Source organism: Haplochromis burtoni, unplaced genomic scaffold, assembly GCF_018398535.1.
Source record: "Haplochromis burtoni strain Fernald_Lab_line unplaced genomic scaffold, NCSU_Asbu1 Contig_745, whole genome shotgun sequence".
NCBI classification, from domain to species: Eukaryota; Metazoa; Chordata; class Actinopteri; order Cichliformes; family Cichlidae; genus Haplochromis; species Haplochromis burtoni.
This window is the reverse complement of record NW_024583106.1, coordinates 168,006-187,666: the sequence shown is the minus strand read 5'-3', so window position 1 is coordinate 187,666 and position 19,661 is coordinate 168,006. Positions and strand designations below refer to the sequence as shown.

At 45.9% G+C, this 19,661-nt stretch overlaps 2 protein-coding genes across 2 annotated transcripts in view; both read right to left on the bottom strand.

Moving 5' to 3' along the window:
- Nucleotides 1-1,769: 1,769 nt before the first annotated feature.
- LOC102294654 (kelch repeat and BTB domain-containing protein 11) lies at nt 1,770-3,717 on the bottom strand. Its single transcript, XM_005950087.3, has one exon. It carries the CDS (start codon nt 3,494-3,496, stop codon nt 2,321-2,323), a length of 1,176 nt encoding a protein of 391 aa, XP_005950149.1. The 5' UTR covers nt 3,497-3,717; the 3' UTR covers nt 1,770-2,320.
- Nucleotides 3,718-14,433: 10,716 nt separating this feature from the next.
- Nucleotides 14,434-19,661, bottom strand: part of LOC102295874 (kinesin-like protein KIF26A) — a 38,508-nt gene continuing 33,280 nt past the window's right edge. The window contains exons 10-13 of the mRNA XM_042215532.1: nt 18,709-18,899; nt 18,021-18,041; nt 16,896-17,046; nt 14,434-16,619 (exon numbers count right to left, since the gene is read on the bottom strand). Of these exons, the coding sequence (XP_042071466.1) occupies nt 16,432-16,619; nt 16,896-17,046; nt 18,021-18,041; nt 18,709-18,899 (551 nt within the window). The 3' untranslated portion in view covers nt 14,434-16,431. The remainder of the gene's footprint in view (nt 16,620-16,895; nt 17,047-18,020; nt 18,042-18,708; nt 18,900-19,661) is intronic.

The window sequence follows — 19,661 nt, the reverse complement described above, 5'->3', positions numbered from 1 at the left end:
AACTAGAATAAAGTATAAAGATTAAAGAGAAACAGGAACTCAATAGTGTGGATGCTTAAGCATCCACACAATTAAAGAGAAACAGGAACTCAATAGTGTGGATGCTTACAGCATCCACACAATAATAAAGAATAAAGAGAAACAGGAACACTATAGTGTGGATGCCTTGAGGGCATCCACACAAATAAATAAATATATACACAATAACAGCAGCTGTACAAGTATTAACTGGAAATGAAGTAATGGTAGTGACGCAGTGTTGTGCATCCACATATGTCTGGTGATGTGGCCAAATATGCTTAAGTGATTAAGCTGATGAAGTGAAAACAATGTCAGAAGTCCAGTGTGTGTTGTAAGAACATGGGGCAAGTGACTGGTGTGGTGGTTATACGGTAGATCGGGAAGATCTCGATGCATGGCTGGTGTGGGATTGAGAGACCGTATCGCCTGCGGGAAGAAGCTCCTCCTCAGTCTCTCTGTGTTGGTCTTCAGGGAGCGGAATCGCTTTCCTGACCTCAACAGAGAGAACAGTCTGTTGTTGGGATGGCTGAGGTCCTTCACGATCTTCCTGGCCTTGGTCCAGCACCGCCTGCTGTAGATTGAGTGCAGGTCAGGGAGCTCGGAGCGGATGGTGCGCTCAGCTGACCGCACAACCCTCTGTAGAGCTCGTCTGTCCTGCATGGTGCTGTTCCCGAACCAGGTTAAGATGTTTCCCGCCAGGATGCTCTCTATGGTGCACGAGTAAAAGTTCCTGAGCACCTTGGAGGGCAGTTGGAAGTCTCTCAAGCGTCTGAGGTGGTAGAGACGCTGACGGGCCTTTTTCACCACGGTGTTGATGTGACAGGACCATGACAGGTCCTGCGTGATGTGAACTCCGAGGTATTGATGTCACCATCATCCACGTTGGGCACTAGCAACCACAGCCTCCCAGACACTGTTCAGAGAGGTGTACTGTTTTCCCTCCTTGTAAATCTCACATTTGATGATGGACCACAGGTTCTCAATGGGGTTCAGATCAGGTGAACAAGGAGGCCATGTCATTAGTTTTTCTTCTTTTATACCCTTTCTTGCCAGCCACGCTGCTGCCCTTCCTGCTCTCTCTACATCCGGCCCGACCTCTGCACACTTGTGAATCAGCAGCAAGTTCATCCTCAGCCTTCATCAGCTCAGAGTCTGTGCAGCTGCTTTTTGGAATCAGTCTCAGATCAGTTCTGTGAGCAGTCTCCTCTCACTGCTGCTTCATAATCTGCAGCGTCAGCAGAAAGAGCTGCAGCAGTCTGAGACACACACACACACACATATACATAGCTGTATAAGTGTGATGAATAACAAACTGCACCCTTCATTAAACAGCCTGTCATGGAACGCCCTCGCTGAGGATACGCTCAGCGTGAATGCAGACATTGCTCTGATGATCAATAATCTGTCTTTACCTCCATCTTCAGCTGCTCTCCAACCAGCGTTTCCCGTTTCTGTCAGCGTGAGCCCGACTCAGGGTGCTGTTTTAATGACACAGTCTTACTGTACTCTGTCTGTGAGGCTCTAATAATTAGAATTAATATTGTTGTTTGTGCTCAGACTGCTTGTATGAACCCAGATTTAATATATATATTTGGATGTAAAGACTGAACCTGCTGCAGCAGCTTTCCTCTGACTTCAGTTAAAATGATTCAGAATTAAATTCCTTAAACATAATGGTTTTAAATCACATTTAACAAGATTTTGCTGCTGAGAGCAAATATTTATTACTGTCATTATTATTAATTTCCCTGTTCCGTATTTAGTGGGTGTGGAGCTCTCTCAGGATGTTTGTTAACGTCAAGCATCAAAAACATTTTAAACAGCTCAAAAGTGTGTCACAGTTAACTTTACATTAACTCCCATATTGGAATAATATGTGAAGTTATTGAGTCTATCAGCAGAGTGAAAATGAACTTCAGTACTACTTAGTAAGATGAAATAGGTTTTTGCACATCAATGATTACTAATGTGTCCTTCCTCCTGACAGGTGATGATGTCACATGAAACACACACACTTGCGTTCACTCAGATTTCTGCTTTATTGATCGACATGCAGCATCGGGAGCGATGATCAAAGTCCGACATCAATAGCTCTAAACACACGCTTCAGCTCCTCACGAGCAGCAGCATCCTCTCTGACGGCTTCAGTCACAAACCAAACAGGAAGTGTCCAAATAAAAACAGTCCCAGCTCGGCCCACCGCCACCCATGCACACGCAGGAAACATTCTCATCGTCAAAGTTAGGAACAAGAAGGCACAGCGACGACAAGGAGAGGCCAAGCAGCCCGACTGCAGATCTTAAATGCCAGGGTCAGAGGTCATGGTCTGTGATCCATGATCAGAGGCAAGAGTGTTCTGGGGCAGGCTGAGGACAAAGGGCACCAGGTTGCCCCAGGCCCCTGTGGGGGCTGGCAGGGCCTCGGGCAGGAAGCCGGCCTCCTCCTCGCCGATGTGGAACTGCAGCGTGCGGCTGCGGTTGACGCAGTAGATCCGGTCGCCGAGCACAGCGCATCGGAATGGCAGTGCGTTTTCCAGCGGAAAAGTGGCGGCCTCGAGCCACACCTTCACCACTGTGCTGTACCTGTGCACGCTGACCTCGGCACGTTCGCGGTCCACGTCGAAGCGGTAAACGAGGCCGCGGTGCGCGACCATGTCGGTGGAGCGGCGGCGGCTCTCGTTGAACGGGCACTCCTCCCACTCATCGCGGCGGGGGTCGTAGCGCAGCAGGCGGTAGAAGAGCGACCCCCCCGAAACAAACAGCTGGCCGTCGCACGCCGTGGCCTCATGCGCCACCGCGAACGAGCCTTTGGGCAGTGGCGCCACATGGCTCCACCTGTCGGCGCGTGGGTCGTAGCGCTCCACACTCAGCAGGCAGCCCCCGCCCACCGCGTACAGCAGCCCGTCCACACTCACCAGTCGCAGCTGGCAGCGCGGCTCGCTTAGCGGCCGCACGCCACTCCAGCGCCCGCTCAGCGGGTCGAAACACAGCACACTGTCCTGGGCCTGTCCCCCCCGCAGACCGCCCGCCACGAACAGGTAATTGAAGAGAGTGCATATTCCAGAGCCGGTGGGTGGGGCCTCTTCCGGGAGGCGGGTCAGCTCCTCCCAGCGCCGCGCACTCGGGTGCAGGAACAGCACGCGCCGCGGGCCGCGCGCATCCTCCCCACTCTCCGCCACCGCCAGAACCCCCTCCCCCGCCTCTAGCCCCGCCCACTCCGTCCTCCTGCTCAAGATCAGTGCGCGCTCCGCAGCGCTCAGACGGCCGTACAGCGCGGGAGCACGGAGCACCTCCAGGTAGTGCGCGCTCATGTAGCTGTACACACGCTCCTGCTCGTCCTCTGCGCGGTCCCGCTTGGCTCTGCTCAGCAGCTCGTGGCAGTCCTGCGCGCTGATCCGCGTTCCCTCGGAGGCTGAGCCGGGCTCGCAGCGCGTGCCGGCGGCCGTGTTCCGGTCCAGGTCCTGGTTCCGGTCCATGGCGGCTCTGACGGTGGCGTGTCTGCAGATCACACCCTCGGCTGCTGCCTGTGTACAAAGACCTTCGTGCCCGCGCGCACCTCCTCCTCTCTGGACTCCGTTCACGCGACAATGTCTCTGCACACCGTGGTGAGGACCGGGGGGCACGTCCTGCAGCACTCCCGTTATCAGCGCCGTGAGAACGCGCGGGGTTCACCTGTGTGAGAACGCTCTCAGATACACTGCTGCACGAGCCCGTCTCTGTGACGTCATCAGCGCTGTTTGAGATTAAGAAGGGAAAAAAATGAGACCGAGCGAAAAACACCGAGCTGGTTCTTTTCTGTCCCCCATGTCTGAGCTTCAGTCTGATGCACCAAACACAAACATTCCCACCTGTGTTTGAGGTGATTCTTATAATAATAATTCGACACTTTAATCTCAGCTGAGGAAACAAAATTGGCAAAATAAATAAACAATAAAGAATAAATTCAGTTCATTTGAGGCTGTACATAGCTACAGATACCTTGGTGTTCATCTGAACAATAAATGCTCTCTACGGAAAAGGGCAGAGCAGGTTGTATCTGTTGTAACTGCGGAGGCTCAGGTCTTTTGGAGTGAAGGGCCGACTTCTGAAGACCTTCTATGACTCTGTGGTAGCCTCAGTCATCTTTTACGGTCTGGTCTGCTCTCTGGTCTGTTCTAGGATACCCCCTGGACCTAGTGGAGGTGGTGAGTGAAAGAAGAATGGTGGCTAAGCTGTCATCCCTGTTGGACAACATCTCCCACTGCATGCAGGAGACTCTGACAGTACTGAGCAGTTCCTTCAGTAGCAGGTTGTGGCACCCACAATGTGGGACGGAGAGACTCTGCTGGTCTTTCCTTCCATATGGTGTCAGACTCCACAATAAAGACTTTACAGATGACCACACAAATGCAGACAGACAGACACACACACACACACACACACACACATCTAATACACCTGATAGCCTTTGCCCAGTCTCCCTGATTTACAATATTACAAAGTGCAATTTATCTGATGCAACATGAGCAATTCTAAGGTGAAACTATTACTGCTGGGCATAATGTGCAATTTTTCTGGAGCATTTCTGATGCTGTTGTTTACGTACATATATGTATATTTTTACAGATGTCCTTATTAAATTTTTAGATTTTATTCTGTACATTCTTTGGACCGTACATCCGAACATTTTAGTTTACACTGCCTGGAACATAGTATTTTATTCTTTTTTATTTTATACAATTCTATTGTTTTTCTTAATTTTTGCTGCTCTTAACTCTGTAGTGTCCACTTTCTGCCTTGACCACATGTGGGACTAATAAAGGTTATCTTATCTTAAACAAAAGCTGAGCAGGTGGTGAAGCATCAGTTATGAAGCTTTAGAGGTATGATGTCACCTGATAATGTCACACTTTCAGACCTGCTGCAGGTCAAGGGTCAGGTGAGTTCAAACAGGCAGCATGAGTGATGAAGACATAAATCCTAATGATGGGGAATATCTGCGTGATAACAGTCACACCTTGAGCAGCTGCTTGGGGCCTCCCCTCGCCTCTTGGTGTGGGCAGCTGAGTTCACTCGATGACCTTCCTGTTCTCCGTCCATCAGATCCAGTGACAGGTGTGCCTGTGGACACCTTCGGGAGCTCACAGGTGGCTGTGTCGTATCTGACATGAGCTCACCTCTGAAGTTTCTTTTCACACACAGACCTCAGATAAGCCGATCACGCTGTGTAACAGGATCTCTAACAGGAATCCCAGTGCAGACCGCCCCTCCCAGGTACCCCGGCCCCTCCCCCCAGGTAACCCAGCCCCTCCCACAGTGTAGAAACCTGCTGGGAGTTACCTGGCTCAGGTGTGAGTCTTGAGTCTGTGAGCAGATACAGACATGAGCTCATTATCTGAGTGGTTAGCGAGCCATTGGCTCCTCCTGCTGTTCAACACCCAGAGACACAGCTGTGTGCAGATGTGCTGAACCTCGCTCAGAGAGACACAGGAAGCAGCAGCAGCAGGTAAGTCGTCAACACACACAGGTGAGCCAGGTGTGTTAGTTTTGACTGCAGAGCTTCGTCTGATCAAACCAAACAAAACGGGAGGAAACACCTGAATTAGCTGGAAGCTAAAAAACAGTCTTAAGTGGACTGTGAAGGTTCTCAGTCATCCAAGTCATCATAGTCTAAGGAGCTTGGAAAGAAAAGTGTGGTGGAGAGTTCTAGATCTGGGACTCTCCACCAGATCTGGGACTCTCCACCATTTGATCTTAGAAGTGAGGAAGCCTCTCGGATGAGATTTGAAACGTCTTCAAACAACTTAAAGAAGTCCAGATGCTTTTCTTTCCAAGCTCCTTAGAGTCTTTAATGGAGGAAGTGACCAAAACGATGAAACTGCAGCAGAAATGTTTCCTCAGAGGAGAGTCAGCTGATCGCAGCATGAAGCTGAAAGAACCAATCCTCACAATTACGACTGTGGGATTAAACAAATTATTTCACTGTTACTTATTATCTGTATTGTCATTGCATTAATTAACCTTGCATTAAGTCATTATCATTGCATGGACGACAAACTGAAACAGGAAGTTTCATGTGTCTGATGATGAAGGTCAGACTGCCTCATCCTCACTGCTGAGCCTCCAGACCTCAGAGCAGCAGAGGTCACCACAACACCAAACTGGAGATTTCAAAATAAACCCCGCAGGTGTGATGGGATGGATTTACCCTGACAGAAGGACAAATCATTGATCCATCGAGCGACTGATAAGAGCTGCTGGTTCTGATATTCAGAGGAAGCAGGAAGTAAAGATCACAGTGAGCTTTTATTCATTAGAATCTGCTGAGGGTTTGGTTCCCACAGCTGGGGAAGAGACAAGATCAGCCAGCAGCCAAAAATAATAATAATAATAATAATAATAATAATAATAATGGATTGGATTTATATAACGCTTTTCAAGGCACCCAAAGCGCTTTACAATACCACTATTCATTCACTCTCACATTCACACACTGGTGGAGGCAGCTACAGTTGTAGCCACAGCTCAACTGATGTCAGCAACTTCATCGTCCGGCCGACGCTCATGGGACACACACATACAAACAAACAAACAAATACAAACAAATAGACACAAACAAACAAACAAAAACTAACAAACACACATACAAACAGACAGGCAGCTACCCTTTGGCTGTGATGTCACAGTTTATGTAAACAGTACGTGTTTCATGACAAACAGCTGGTTCCTCCTTCAAACTCATTAGCTCAGCTTGTTTCTGAGCTGCAGGTTCCTCAAATCAGCTGATGGGTGGCGCTCACAGGTCTCCTGAATGTTAAAGATCATCAGAGCTTCATCAGAGCAGAGTAATACAACTCAACAAGGAGGAGGAGGAGGAGCGGGTGTGTTAAACAGAAGAAGTAAATCAAACTAGGAAACAGTGTGAACATGTTTAAAGATGATTCCCAATAAAAAATCAATTATTCTCACAGTTCTGAAGAAGATGTTTTATTGATCAGGTCAGCAGAAGAAACTCAAAGTCAAACATTTTTCCATCTGAATGAATCTAAACGACAGAAAATGTTAAAAACAAAAGAAACAAAGTGTGAATAACTTCCACTTTAATCCCAGTTTCATCGTATTTCACTGTTTAAATGCAGTCAGTTACTGTGAACCATTTACAACAATAATCATCAAAATTAATCATTCATCACTGTGCTCTGTGTTCAAACTGTAAACTTATCCAATCTTATTTAAAACTTTTGTGGTGCCTAAAAAAACAACAAAAATAAATAAAAAATGATTAAAGACACCACCTCTGTATGAGTGTGAGCAGTTTTAACATAAACTAAATATAAACATTTCCTTATTTGAGATCCGATTTTTTGCTTCACTTGTAGATTTTTAAAATCATCTCAATAAAAATAATAATTTTATCTGAGCTGAAAGCGTTTGTGGGACCTTGGTGGCCGAGCACTTTTATAACAGCGAGGATAGCAAATCAGGCGCAGGAGGAGTAGCAGGGAGAGGTGACCTGTAGGTTGCCGTCAGACAGATGAATTCTTTAAACCTGCAAGAACCGAACCATGGTGCCGGTCTCTGCACACACCTTAGCACACTCAGACCTTTATCCTGTGAGCCTCGCCTCCAAATGCATCATATGACACTGTCGCTGAACTCTGACCGAACCCGGAGTGAGCTATCCTCGAGGTCCCGATAACCTCAGGGTCAGAGTAACCCCTTGAGGTCGGACTCCAACTCCAGGAGAACACTGTTTTTGTCTCGCTGATGAGGAACAAAGAAAGGAATTAGTGACGTGAACATGTAAATTCAGGGCTGACCTCACCTACAACCCGTCTCATTTGTGCCAGTTTGAGCACATTGTCAGGCCATAACACTACCTGTGCATACACACAGAGCAGCTACACATCTGTATAACACCTGTCTCATAAGGGAATGGGCTTGATTACTGCAGGAATTCAGAGGAAGGATGTTGTGCTGGGTGCATGTACTCGTAGACGTGTAATGAGCCTCTTAATGAACAGGCCACATTATGCTGATCATGGGTTCAGACTCTGAAAACACGTATGAAAAAAATGTCTTGGGTAAAGACCCACAGTAACACAGAGAGATCCCAACAATCAGACAACCCCTTTGAACAAGCACTTTGGTGACAGTGGAGAAGAAAAAATATCTTTTAACAGGAAGAAACCTCTGGCAGAACCAGAGATTAATAACAACTACTGATTAAATGCAGAGAGGTGTAGGACCATCACATGGTCTCGGCTCTGAGCTGTGCCCTTATTGGACGGACATGTTTGGCTTCTGTGGGCGCCATCTTTGCTGCGTACTTTTTCACTTTTACTTGAGTAAAGAAGTTGTATCACTACTTCAACTTTAATTACAGTATTTGAAACACTAGTATCTGTACTTCTACTTCAGTCCTGAATGTCGGTAATCTTGTCACTTCTGTTTATCACAGCACTAAAGTTGCTGTTGTCCTCCTCCTCCTCGCTTGTCTTCATCAGATTAAATATAGATTAAATCTCTCTGCATCAGCCTTCGCTGTAGCTGACTTCCTGTTTGATCAGACGTGCCTTTAAAGCGGCGACAGCTCAGTTCAGCCAGAGTTCAGCTGATGCATTAGAATGAACAAATTTTAATGGCAGAACTCGGAGACGGAGAAGAAGACGAGCTGCTCGCTGTCCTTATAGTGACATCACCACGATGCTCAAACACAACCTTTCATCACTGAGCTGTCAGGAACCTGAAGTCTGCAGCTCAGACTGAGACGTCAAACTGCTGCTCCTCTTCTTCAAAGGCTGCTGACGTCAGCACACAGAACACTCTGCAGACTCTGAATGACTCCGATAAATGGTGATGGCGTCCAGCATCAATGCTGAGCTGATCCAAATCACTCCACATCAGAGGCTGGAAGCAGGCCGACTGCCTCACTGTTACGTTTTTATTGTTGCTGGACGTCAAAGGTGAAAGTAGGGCTGGGCGATATGACCCAAAATTAATATCTCGATATTTTTTAGCTGGATGGCGATATAAGATATATATCTTGATATTTTTTTAAAGCCATGAAGTAAGAACAAAAAGACAGCTCTTAGTCAAAGCTGTGTCCCAGATGTCAAATAGGAACTTTTATTAACATAAAGCATAGATGTACATGAAAAAAACTACTCAAAAATAAATTATGAGCATTTATTAAAAATAATGCTCCATAAATAAAAGAAAAGTATGTTGTTTTTGTCCATAACAAAAAGCTCACAATTGTGCAGTCAAAATGTAAACTAAAAGACGCTGAGCACAATAACAAAGACAGATTTCACAGCTGCTCTGTTCCCAAGTTCTACTGTGTGACTGACAGCCTGGAGTTTGAAATCCGCTTCAGGTGCCATTTATGGTCCTTATACACACACAATACGGTAATATTACGTTGAAGCACAGTTCATATTACGAGGCTCCTCGGTAGCTGTAATGCTCCGACAATCTATCAAGCGGTGCAGCTCCGTAGCTTACCAAGGTCGTACTAAAACATTTTTTGACAGATTGCTGAGCGCAGTGTTCCACATAAAATCGGTTCATGGTCATCAAGCACAACCAGAATTCATACATAAGGCGGGCTGTCGACTTTTGAGAAAATGAAAGGATTTTAGGCTGTGCAGCCCCTGTGGGCTGCATGTCGTTAGCGTGGTTAGCTCATTAGCGTGGTTAGTTCATTAGCGTGGTTAGCTCATTAGCACGTTGACGCCATCCAGCCCCACGCACGGAGCGATGCGCAGTAACTCGTTAACGGAGATTTGCCGTGTTCATCTTGTCGCTGCCTGCAGGTGAATCTATGGGGGAGGAGGGGGAGTTGTGTTCAGTGAAGGAGAGGCAAGGCGGAGTAACGTTGCGTAAAGACAAAAGTGGACAAAAGAGAGGCAAACTTGTGGCTCCACAACTATAATTATAATGTATATATCGATATAAAGGATATGGTTACATCTTATATCTCGTATAAAAATATATCGATATTTTAAAAAAAACTCGATATATCGCCCAGCCCTAGGTGAAAGTGCTGGTCCAGCCTCAACGATTAAAGACGATCCACACAGAACCAAGAGGAGACACACCTCCACTGTCAGGACTCACCTATACCATCACTAAAAGGACAGAGGTCAGACTGTATGGAAAGGCAAGAGAGCCGGAGCTGCAGACACATCTGATTAAAATGACACAAAATATTATATAGTATATAGTACTATAATAATATTATAGTAATGGGTTCGTGTTACCTGTGCAAACCTGTGAATATTCAGTCATAAGCTCCTCCCACATTTCTGACTGACAGGTGTCAGACTAACTGACTAACTCCTGAGATTTGCCTGTTTGTCTGTAACTGCACCACCCGAAGTCTGAACGCACCATCACTCCACCCACCTGTGCTGGACCCAGAGGCGGAGCCAGACATTTGAAACACCCGGGGCTTAGCCCTAAAGGGTAGTATGCATGTGGGTTTTTTTTTGTTTTTTTTGGGGGGGTAGAATGACTGAAAGATTAATAGGCTCTGTTTTGAGTTTTGTTCAAAAAAGAATGACTTCATATAGGGAAAAATATATATCACACATGCAGGACACCTTAAACTAGTTTTTTAATTAAGCAGCAAGGCAGAACAAAGTCGGGGCTGTATCAAGACACAGGGACTAAACCCCAATTCAACCAGACCCAGAACTGATCCGGAATTAAAACAGGACTACAACAGTTCAAACTCATCACTACTTAGGATTTAACCAAGACAGAACCAGAATCAGAACTAGATGATAGTAGCACTAAAAATCATCATAGACCTGCACTACACTTATTTTTTTAATTCTACCAAAGTACACTATTTAGATTGAGAAAAGTTTATATAATTATTTAGCCTTGTTGTGCAAACAAGGCTAATAAATGTTCAAGCTTAATAAATGTTGAATTTGAAAAATAACAAACCTAAAAAGAAACACTAGGTACGAGATACATGAGGACCTATGATACGGTGATACTTTTGGTAAATAACCATTTGACTAACATGTGTGTCTCACCTGCTCTTGTTCATCTCTGTTCTGTCCTCATTCTCCTCTCTCTCCCTCTTTGTGCTGACAATCATCAAATATACAGTTGAAACCAGATATTTACAAACTCTTCAGATCAAAACAAAAACACTTTTTTAATTGTAACATCAAATCAGACTAAATGTTTATTTTTTTAGATTGATAAATATAAAAAACATATTTGTTAACTTTAAGAGTAAAGAGAGAAACTATCTGTATTTCTTAATTGTAAATGGCACCAAATTGTATTCAAAATTGAGCCACACTTATGGAGCTCCACAGTTCTTTTCCTGGTGTTTTGGTTGACATCTCTTGATTTTCCCATGTCACAGAAACAGGCTCTGTGTTTTGCCTTATATGCATCCACAGCTGTGCCACCAATTTACTCACATGGACTCTACTAACCTATCAGAAGCTTCTTCAGCTCAGAATGGAATCGTCTGGAGTTTTCTTATTAATTAACAATAAACTTAGTGTAATGTACTCCTACAATTTGATGAAAGTGATAAAAATAGACAGCTCTGTCTCTCTTTATTCTGACATTTAACTAATTCAAAAGATATTTCAATATTTATCTAAAACAAAAGTTTACTCTAAATTGATGTTGTACAGTAAAAATGTTTTCTCCCTAAAGTGTATGTAAATATCTGGTTACAAATGTGAATATCCTGCTGTGTACTGAAATCCCTCTTGTTTTGCATAGAAATATACTGAACAACATACAAAGCATAATATATAAAATAACATTTACCTGAGTTTTTTCTTTGAAAGAAGCCTCTAATGTCCATTCTTATATTTCAGTACATAACTGAAACCGATTTAGTCGGGGAGGGTAAGAACTGAAAATATGAAATAAACACACGTAAGCTAAGACTCTCTAAAAAAAATAGCATTTGTTCGGCTTTTCATTTCGCCATTTGTTGATTCACTTGAAGAGCAAGTAACGTAATATTGGTCAAGTGATCAGTTTGATATCAATCTTTCGTGATGCACCGTCATATTTACATTATTTGTACAGTACGAATGATTTGCTTTGGTACCTGGTCAAACTTAAGCTCTCCTTAGTATGGCTGGCTCCGTTTCTCCAACAGCGCACACAGGAGCAGCTGCCCCGCCCCCTCGCTCAGTCGCTTAGTGCCTGAGCTCGGATCATACCAATATCAGGGGGGATTCACGCACAGTCGTAAATTCCCACAGTGTGCACTATGTGCTTCGAATATTGTGTGTACTTTTTGTTTTATACAGTTGTCAGCCAGACATCTAACTATGAAAAAATTACACTCCAAAATACCCCGGGCTTCTGACAAAACAACCCGGGCTTAAGCCCAGTAAGCCACCCCCACGCTCCGCCCCTGGCTGGACCTTCACCCTGCAGCAGCATCACTGGCTTGTACACTTCCTGGTTCAGATCTGGTTGGTTGTTTGAGGTCAGGGCTGACCTTGGTAACCACTGGTTGTCAAGGCAACATGTAACAACTTGTCAGTGAGACTAAAAGTGTGACACAGACCGGAAACAGAGGATGTTCCCCTTCAAAGTAAAAGCATCAGGATGAGCGATTTCGGAGTGTTCGCTCCCGACTGCCTGTGAAGTTCCACTGTGTGAACGTTCGGGGTGAGCTAACCAATGTAACCTGCAACCGCCACACACAATCAGACTGACGGTTCAGCAGTAACACCGAGACCATGGCGTGCTTTTACAGCGACTGTAAGTTACTGAAACATCATGTGGTTGTCATCTGTGACACTTCACAGATGTGGATCCCTTTGACATCAGAATCAGAATCTTTTATTAATTTATGAAACAAATGAAAACTTTTACTGATCTTAAATGCAAAGATAAAATGTTACATAATCAAATCTGTAATCTCTGGAGCGGCTCTGCTTATATTAATGATTATTGTGAAATGTTTCCATGTATTTGTACTATTAATGATTAATAATGCTGTTTCCTTGTGTCTTTAAAGCCTAACCAGGGTCCAGGTCTCATATACATATGCACTAATTAAAGCAACGTTAACATATCGCTCCTGTTGTATAAATCAATACAAAAAGGCATCCACCATTTCCAGTTCTTCTTTGTGTAGTGTTAGCAGCGTGTTCCTGCAGATCATGGCAGCAGTCAACGGGTGACCACGGGCTTCGTCTAGCAACCACTCGCCAAACGGTCGGGGTCTGTGTGACTGAGACGTGGACACAGCATGTCTGTCCTCACATGTCCATCTTTAAACCCAGGCCGTGCTCACATCACGGGTCAGCTGTGTTCACAAATATTCATCTCTATGATGGCGGCGTCAGACATGCAGTGACACAAAAACCATCAGTGATGCTGAGTGAAATCGTCTCTTTAAACCCAGGTCACAGTTTATAATCAACTGACAGCGAGCGTTTCCACAGCAATCAGGTCAGGTGACAAATGCTAATTAAGAGCCATCAGTGAGGAAGAGTGGAGGAGGTGAGGTTGTTTCCACCTCCTGAACGATGGCTAATTTAGCAGAAACGAACTGATGAAAAGCTTTTTCATCTGTGTTGCCATGGCTGCGTGAAGCCTGGTCAAATGAATTAACAGGAGCCTTTGATTTAGAGCAGGAAGGTTATTACTGAAAGGTAAAGAGAAAAAGTCAAGGAAACAGGGAAACTCCACTGAGCAGGAGACAAACGGACGCTCGGCCTCCGAGATGTGATCGGACAGAGGCCAATGGCTCACATGCCTTCAGAGGGAGCTGTGATCTAATCCTTTCAGGCCCTGCCCACAAACACTGAGCTGAGGCGGAGACTGAAGGTGAGTCTGGTGCAGATCTGTGGCGGTGCAGGTGGAGCTGGTTGGATGTGAACTTAACATAAACAAACACGTTTGAAGCAGAGCCGATGACACCTGTCTGCACACCTGTGGGCATGCTCAGTCCGGCCTCACGTCCTCTAGTCTGACATTTGTAGACGTTTTACCTCCTCATACTTGACCACTGCCACCGAGGTGTGAAGTCACATGACAGAAAGTGAAATGTCAGGTGTGTGAGAGACCTGGAGATGAGAGGAGCAGAAACTGTCGAGGAGTAGGAGGGGAGGAGGAGGAGGGGAGGAGGGCGAGAGGAGGAGGAGGGGAGGACAAGAGGAGGATGGGAAGGATAGGAGGAGGAGAAGGGGTGGAGTAGGAGGAGGTAGGCAGGAGGAGGAGGAGGAGGAGGAGTGTTTCCTGAATGATGATGTCTCTTGTATGGAGGACTTTAAACAGGTGACCTGATGAAGCTGAGCTCTGTTGGGTCAGGTTTGATTTACAGACTGGCCGTATGCTGACGTGTGATTGGTAAGTGCTGCAGTGCAACGAGTCCACCAGCTCAGCCTGGAGCACAAAAAGAGTTCACCAAATAACAAAAACATGAATTGAAATCTTTGAATCTTTATTCATGTTCCTGATGCTGCCTCTTCGCCGACCCACGCACTCCTCTTTTTTTTTTTTTTTTTTACAAATAGTTAGAAAACTGTACAATACAAAAACAAAGAAAAGGAAACAGACGGTTAACACGCCACATAAGCAGAGCGATTTAATCAATTTAAAGAAAAACACGAAACCTGACGAACAAAAACAAGAACACAATGCAGAACGATGCTTCATGCAGCCACTTCAGAAAGAGCCTGAGACGGGAAATGTCGTCCACTCTCTTTGGACTGAGTCTGAATCTGAGTGTGTCAGTTCCTGCTGCACATCACACGTGTGATGGAAATCTGCAATGTGAAATTTTACATCCTCACAGCTGACTCTGAACTTTTATTTTGTATTCTTCAGAGAGTATACTGTGTTTGGAGGTGGGGTCATGTGTGGAGCTCAGAGTTTGATGTTCTTCGCGCTGTCTGAGAAAGCATCTGGGGACAGTTTGGAGTTTCAGAGACATCCTCATGTGGCTGTAGAACTCGTGGACGAGAAAAGATTCCGATGCGTCATGACAAGCTAACGTTTCAGGGTCCAACAGGAAGTGAGTGTGCATAAACGTGGCCACAGACCATCGATCAGGCAACCACAAGTGACTGACAGTTTATAAGTGGGTGGGGCTTCAGTCAGAGATCTCCAGGTTTTACATATCAGTGCTCTTCTGAACCAGGGGTCTCAAACTTTAATGAGCTGTGGGCCACTCCTGGCACCGTCATCTCATTGGAGGGCCACTTTAGCGTTCAGGTAGTAAAAAAGAAACAAAGAAACAAACAAGAAAACACCCACAAATATTTCTGAAAATGTAATTTTTTTTTTTTTTTTTAAATTTCAGATAGTGTATAACAAGACAAAACTGCAAACGTGAACACAGATTCTTTTCCTCACTCTTAACTAACTAAAGCCTTTCATTGAACTACCAAATAAACACAATGGTCCTCTCTTTCTGGCCAGACACGTGGCAGCACTTCTGCTATCATTTTGTTCGTATTTAACAAAATAAAAATGCAGACGTAAGTGTACACATTAGTTTTTGACTGTCTCACTGAACTAACATAGTCAATCTCTTATGTTTGCACTCTCTGCTCATATTGCCTTCATATTAAATCATTTTTGGCTTTTTAAAGAACTTATTTTAACATTACACTTAACAACAAACAAATCCTCCCTAACAGAAAAAAACTGCATTATATTTCTTCACGTCAATATATGGACACCCCTGTTCTGGACGCTTCGACTTAAAATGGGCAACTTGCGATCGTCGGTCACGTGATTCGTGATGTCACCTGACCGAGATTCTAGCGTTTATTCAGTGATTTTAAAATTGGATACTGTCAGAACATTGTTCTCTTTCAGAAACACATCCGAGTTGTTATTTACTGAGAGGAGACCATAGTGTTTCAGTGTTTCACGTCCCCTTTAATGTGTGTTTGTATGTCTGTACATCTGTCATTTAGATACCATTCCTGCTCTGTGGTTCTGGCTGCAGTGCAGATGATGTCATCATGTATGTTGCCACAGATGTTTTACCTGCTGAAACATCTGTTTGAGTCACTGAGAACATGAGCAGGCTGAACTCAGGGTGGACGAGGCGGTTTCCTAAAACCAACTTCAGAGTTGGTTCACTTCAACTCGAGTGCTTAAGTCGTTGAGCGGGATCAAACCCATGGTCCTGCTCTGGGTTCTTCAGGTTTGAGGCTCGGGGTGGAGCTTACAGGTGAACAGAGTCCATGCTGGAGCTGAATCATTTTTCCTAAACTCTGCTGCACAACGGATGAATTCAGCACCATAAAAAACACCACGACAAACAAGCTCACAGAGTCGTTGAGCTTGTGAATAGAAGGCACTTGCAAAGCTGCGTCCTCTGAGGTCTGATCTCCGATCAGCCATTTGCTGCTCTGCTCTGACAGGACGTCTGCTTCAATCTTCCGTCGGTGAGTCAGCGAACCTTTCACACCTCCACCTCCTGACGGCCCCCTTGCGCAGCGTCACCTGCCGTCATCACGGTGATGTCGAAGCAGGTCTCCATCATGAGACGGGACTTGCACAGGTTGACGCAGTACTCCAGCTCCCCCGTGGCCTGAGCCAGAGCCTCTAGGTACTCCTGGGACTCGCAGTCCAGGTCCTGGTCCACGTCAACTGCAAACACGGAGAAAGCGGTTAGCTATTTAGATGCATGCGGGCCGACGTTTGTACCATGACATCACCACACTGCCTCAGCTGCTCGTGCACAGCATCTCTGAACGCTTGGCCCGGTCAGTTAAGTTCAGTTAATGACAAACACATGAAGCTGAACTCTGAGGTTTCTGTGGTTCATCATCACAGAAATATCGCAGCCGGTCACTGACGGCTTTCTAAACGGTGAGTAATCTATTATATGAGTACCAGCTCTCTCCCGCTGCAGTTCATACTCACACTCTCCACTCCACCTGCTCGGGTGGAGCATCAACCAGCTCTTGGCCTCCTCCAGCTCCGCCTTCAGCCTGTCATGTTTGCTCTTCAGCTCTTGGATCTGCTGCTGCCGCTTCTCCAGCATCCTCAACCGGGCATTGAAGTAGAGCAGACCCTGAGGAGCGAGCACACAGTCAGAGCCTCGAACTGCACACACCGGCTGGTAGGGGTGTGGACGATGACAAGGAAGAGGAGGGGGGATTAGCACGAGGCTTCGAGACTCCAGCCTGTGTCTGGCTTTAATTAGGAGTCAGTGCAGTGCTAATCTGTGATCAGAGGAGGATTAAGGACAACTGAGGACAAGCAGGTGACAGAGAGGTGGTTCAGACCTGCGCTTCATTACAGCTGCCCCTCAGAGAGCTTTATTCTGAAAATCCTGGGATGTTTCTATTGTGAAAGTCTGTAAATGTGGGCAGCTGAGCAGTAATAAAAGAGTTGATCATCCAGATGATAAGTGACCTGAACATTAACTGTGTGTTTATGTTTCATTTGCAGCAGCTTCTCTGTGACACGCAGCCAAAAAGGCCAGATTCTCAGGTGAAGTCAGACTGACTGACTCCAGTTAGACCATCACAAATTGTTCATGTGGGGCCATGACACAGGCGTGACCAACCTCAGTGAGGCCCATGGGAGGGGAAACCAGTGAAACCAGCGAGTTGCTGATGTAAAGCCAACTCAGGTCTCCGTGTCAGCAGCAAGAAAGCCTTGTTTCATTTGGAGCTTCAGGACAAGTTGGGATTTGGGGAAAACATGCAGGTGTAAAATACACATGAACAGATGCAGCAGGACAGGAAGCACCTCCGACAGGTGAAGCGAGCAGAATGAATCCAGTGTGAACAGGTAAACACAAAAAGCATGACAGCCACAGTGTGTGAGACAAAAGTTTGAGCACAGACAAGCGACACCACACGGCCTCCATGTTGGCGTCTCTACACTGGCCGCCAGTCAGACCGGCACCCTCTCTGACCTTTAACCCTGCACTCTCCGGTGGGATCACAGAGGCCCTCCACACCAGGGCCGGTTCGAGTTTCATGTCATGGATGGTTTGTTTGGAGGAATGTAGGAATGAACGTGTAAAGGACAACTCACCTTCTCAACATCGTGGAACGTCTGCTGGGACACAAATAGAATAGAATAGAATAGAATAAACCTTTATCATCCCACGGATGAGAAATTTTGGTGTTACACAGCTCTTACAGCACGGAAAAATAAAATATAAAAGGAAGACACAAGGTGGTCCTATAAACATAAGCAACCGAAGTCCATATATACAGGTAACAATGTACAGAATATGTATAGAAAAATTGAAAAATTGTACAGTGATATGTATAAAAAAAAAAAAAAACAGAGAGAAGCCAATTATTCACCGAGCAGTGCTCCGGATATGAAGAGCACGTCACCTTCCTCTAATTGAAAATAAATCAGAGCCCGACAGGCCGCTCTGCCGAGGGTTAATGACCCGTTAACACTGAGAGAGGCGGCTGTCACAGAGACCAGACAAGCATCCCCCCCACGGTCTGCTTTATATATGTGATTTGGATAAAAATATAAAAAGCTCCTCTGAGTGCGCTCAGACTGAGGCTGAGGGTCCAGATGAAACTCCACCTGCTTCAGGAGGCTGTGTTTGAGTCATTCTTGTCAGTGCATCGCAGAGAAGCGGAGGGTTCTAACACGACCTCCACGTGAGGGGACTAAACCAGCACGCTGTGATGCTGAATGGCATGTGAGCAGCACGTCATTATTTAACCACCACCTACTGGTCAGGTGGAGGACTCACCTCAGATCCCATCAGCGCCTCCTTCCTCTTCTGCACACACTCAACGTTGTCGATCTCATACACCTTTATCTCAAACTGCTCCTTCAGGGTGCCGCCCAGCGGCGGCAGGTCCACCCACTGACCACCCAGCTTCCTGCCCAGGGAGGAGGTGTCCGGCAGGGGGGCAGGGATTAGCCGCCGCCGCAGGAACCCTGCAGGTGGAAAAGGAAAGAGATGAAATAACCCATGATCAGTAAATGCAGCAGACTGTGTGTCAGGTAAAGTTCACAGGGCTAGGGGTGCAGGTGTTTCCAGCTGTGGAAGCTAACATCAGGGCCCTGCATTCGGAGACTGGTGTTTGAATGCTCACTGAACAGCTTCAACACAGCCAGCTGACTCGCTCAGTTAAAGCTGCAGTCAGTGAGGAAGTTAGTCACACCTGTGCTCTGAGCTGGTACCTGAGTCAGTGTCAAGGAGCCGGTGATGTCATTAAAAAGCCAATAGCACTCAATAACAGGCAGGACTATCAAGGCTGTAACGCAGCTGCACCACATGGCCTTAAACCAGACCTGGGCATTTCACGGGCCGTGGCCCATGTCACCCCAGGTTGGCCCACAACAGCCCATGTGAACCTTCCTGTCCAGCCCGTGTGACTTTCACTGATGTACAGATGCATGTGCAGGTAAATGTTTACTGACCAATCTGCGATGCTGCGTTTTTAACAAGGCCCGGACTAAAAACTCTTTATTCACTGAAGTCAAAGGAAAAGCTGTAAGCTCAGTCTGTGGTGTCGTGTTCAAGAACCATATTTTAAATCAGCACTGTAGCTGGGCATGCACAAACTACAAGAACGTGTGTAATGAAGGGCACAGACTGGTGACTGTACAGGGAGTGCAGAATTATTAGGCAAATGAGTATTTTGTCCACATCATCCTCTTCATGCATGTTGTCTTACTCCAAGCTGTATAGGCTCG

Coding starts and splice junctions, on each gene's coding strand:
- LOC102294654 (XM_005950087.3), bottom strand. CDS start 3,496: ATGGACCGGAACCAGGACCTGGACCGGAACACGGCCGCCGGCACGCGC.